The following is a 2359-nucleotide window of genomic DNA, read 5'->3' as shown; positions in this document are numbered from 1 at the left end:
TTTTGTGTATACATAATATTTTTGTGTTTGTTAAAAGGAATGACTACAAAAAGAAATTAAATTAACGTTGATGTGTTAAATGAATCATTATTTATGAGAAAAAATAAAATTTTAAAAATAGACAGTTAATTAAAAATATAGAGAATATTGGTACTTATGATTAGATCTTGATATTAAAATAAGGAAAATCTGTTTGTGTATCCAAATATTACATCAACTTTTTTTTTTAATCATCTTCTTTACCACATTCTCTTCTTTTTACTTTTTTTTTCTTTTTCAGTATTTTTGTGCTCAATTGTTTTTTGTTAATATAAAATTATTAATATTTTATAAGTACCTATACCCTTTTTAAGCTACGACAAACTATATATATATATTAAACTGCACTAACACATGGAATAAGAATTAGACTAATGGAGGATTGAATTGAGTGTTCCTCTATTGATATCTGAGACTTAATTGTACAATTTGACAGGAAGAGCATGACCAAATCAGATCAAAGAGTAAAACAGGTGCACCACTTGAATGGTCAGATTACAAGTCAATGATCTTTACTCAATGCGTAAGTAATTAACAGAAAGAGTTTGTATCAATATATTTATGTTGTTTTTGATATCTGAATTTTAACTTTGTGGATGCGATTCATGGCTTCATGCAATGTAGGTCGTGAATGAGACCTTAAGGATGGCGAACATAATTGGTGGAATATTCCGGAGAGCAACCACAGACATAAATATAAATGGTAAATTACTTGAAAAAGAAATTTCATGCACTACTTTCACCAGTTATATTATGTTCCCTCCTCTGTCTTTCTTGTATCTTATATTGTCAATTTTTTGGTATATTCTTTTGAAAAAATTTACGAGTTAAAGTTACTAACACTTTTCTCTTATTTTTTCAATTCTCTGTTTTTTTAATCAGTATATTTCAATTCATATTCAAATACAGATATACCAAAAAATGGTCAATAAAGACCAAAATGAAAAGAACTATATTAGACTTCACATTTCAAGAAATGATACTTGCATTTTTTTTTTCTTGACACAATTTTTTATAGTGTAAGATACAAACGTTTAATACCAAAAGTAAAAGGTAAACAAAATTATATACAAAGTGGTAGATATAACATACATTCGTCGTTGAATTTCCACCATAGCTTTGAATGCTTGGCTTGCAATAATAGGTTACACAATTCCAAAGGGATGGAAGGTATTTGCATCATTTCGTGCTGTACATCTTAACCCAAACCATTTCAAAGATGCACGCAGCTTCAATCCTTGGAGATGGCAGGTGCATATATACACCTTTTGTTGTTTGATTTCTAATATTTTATTTGTTCAAATAATTTTGATCGGAAATATTTGACAGAATAACTCAGAGGCAACGATCCCTGTAAATGTATACACACCATTTGGAGGAGGGCCAAGGCTGTGCCCTGGCTATGAGCTTGCCAGGGTTGTTCTTTCGGTCTTCCTTCACCGCTTCATCACCATCTTCAGGTATAATAATTAGTTATTTTTGTCTCTCTTTGCTGCTCTAAAGATGTAATTCACATTATTAATAAGATGTTATGTTATAATGGCAGTTGGGTCCCGGCTGAGGAAGATAAGTTGGTGTTCTTCCCTACGACTAGGACGCAGAAGAGGTATCCCATCATAGTGAAGCGTAGGGAGGAGTCAAGTCCTTGTATATAGCCCCATGAAAGAGCACCATGTAGAAGAAGAAAGAAAGAACAAGAATCTTAGATTGTAGAGATCAGTGTTAATGGTTAATGTTCATTATTATGTAATAAATAAGAACAATAATAAAATTATTATAATTATGTCTACTTGCATGTTGGCTTTTTAACCTTAGATGATATATATGATATATGATATTTTTAACCATTAATAACTAATTGATGACTAAAAATAATAAAGTATGCTTCAAAATTTAAAATGTAAACTTGAGAGTTAGATTGTGTATTGTGCTCCTTATGTTAAACCATTTAAAGTCTTCCAATTTATTTTCTACCATCATTAGTTGTTTACTCAATTTTTTTAGTATATGTTTTTTAGTATAATTATTATTAATTTAATATCATATTTTATATGATATTTTTAACCATTAATAACTAATTGATGACTAAAAATAATAAAGTATGCTTCAAAATTTAAAATGTAAACTTGAGAGTTAGATTGTGTATTGTGCTCCTTATGTTAAACCATTTAAAGTCTTCCATTCAATTATTTATTTTCCTCAAGTGAACTTTGCTTTATATTTTCCTTGACTTCTGATAATTCTTCTCATCAATTAATTGTCCGTCATTATCAATTACTACTTCATTCATTCTTTGCTTTAATATTTATTTTTCTCTTTA

At 28.8% G+C, this 2359-nt stretch overlaps 1 protein-coding gene across 1 annotated transcript; it reads left to right on the top strand.

Annotated features, from left to right (window-relative positions):
• LOC107623685 (cytochrome P450 90A1-like) lies at window positions 432-1716 on the top strand. The gene is made up of 5 exons (XM_016326032.2): window positions 432-562; window positions 664-742; window positions 1184-1290; window positions 1369-1499; window positions 1586-1716. The coding sequence occupies exons 1-5, from the start codon at window positions 545-547 to the stop codon at window positions 1692-1694; spliced, it is 444 nt and encodes a 147-aa protein (XP_016181518.1). The 5' UTR covers window positions 432-544; the 3' UTR covers window positions 1695-1716.

The sequence above is a fragment of the Arachis ipaensis genome, chromosome B10 (assembly GCF_000816755.2).
Source record: "Arachis ipaensis cultivar K30076 chromosome B10, Araip1.1, whole genome shotgun sequence".
Taxonomy (NCBI): domain Eukaryota; kingdom Viridiplantae; phylum Streptophyta; class Magnoliopsida; order Fabales; family Fabaceae; genus Arachis; species Arachis ipaensis.
Note: the sequence above shows the minus strand (reverse complement) of the source record. Positions and strands in the feature narration are given on the sequence as shown.

Excerpts from the sequence above, each read along its gene's own strand:
- LOC107623685 (XM_016326032.2), top strand. Across the intron at positions 1,291-1,368 it reads TCAATCCTTGGAGATGGCAG|AATAACTCAGAGGCAACGAT; the intron begins GTGCATATATAC and ends AATATTTGACAG. Across the intron at positions 1,500-1,585 it reads CGCTTCATCACCATCTTCAG|TTGGGTCCCGGCTGAGGAAG; the intron begins GTATAATAATTA and ends TTATAATGGCAG.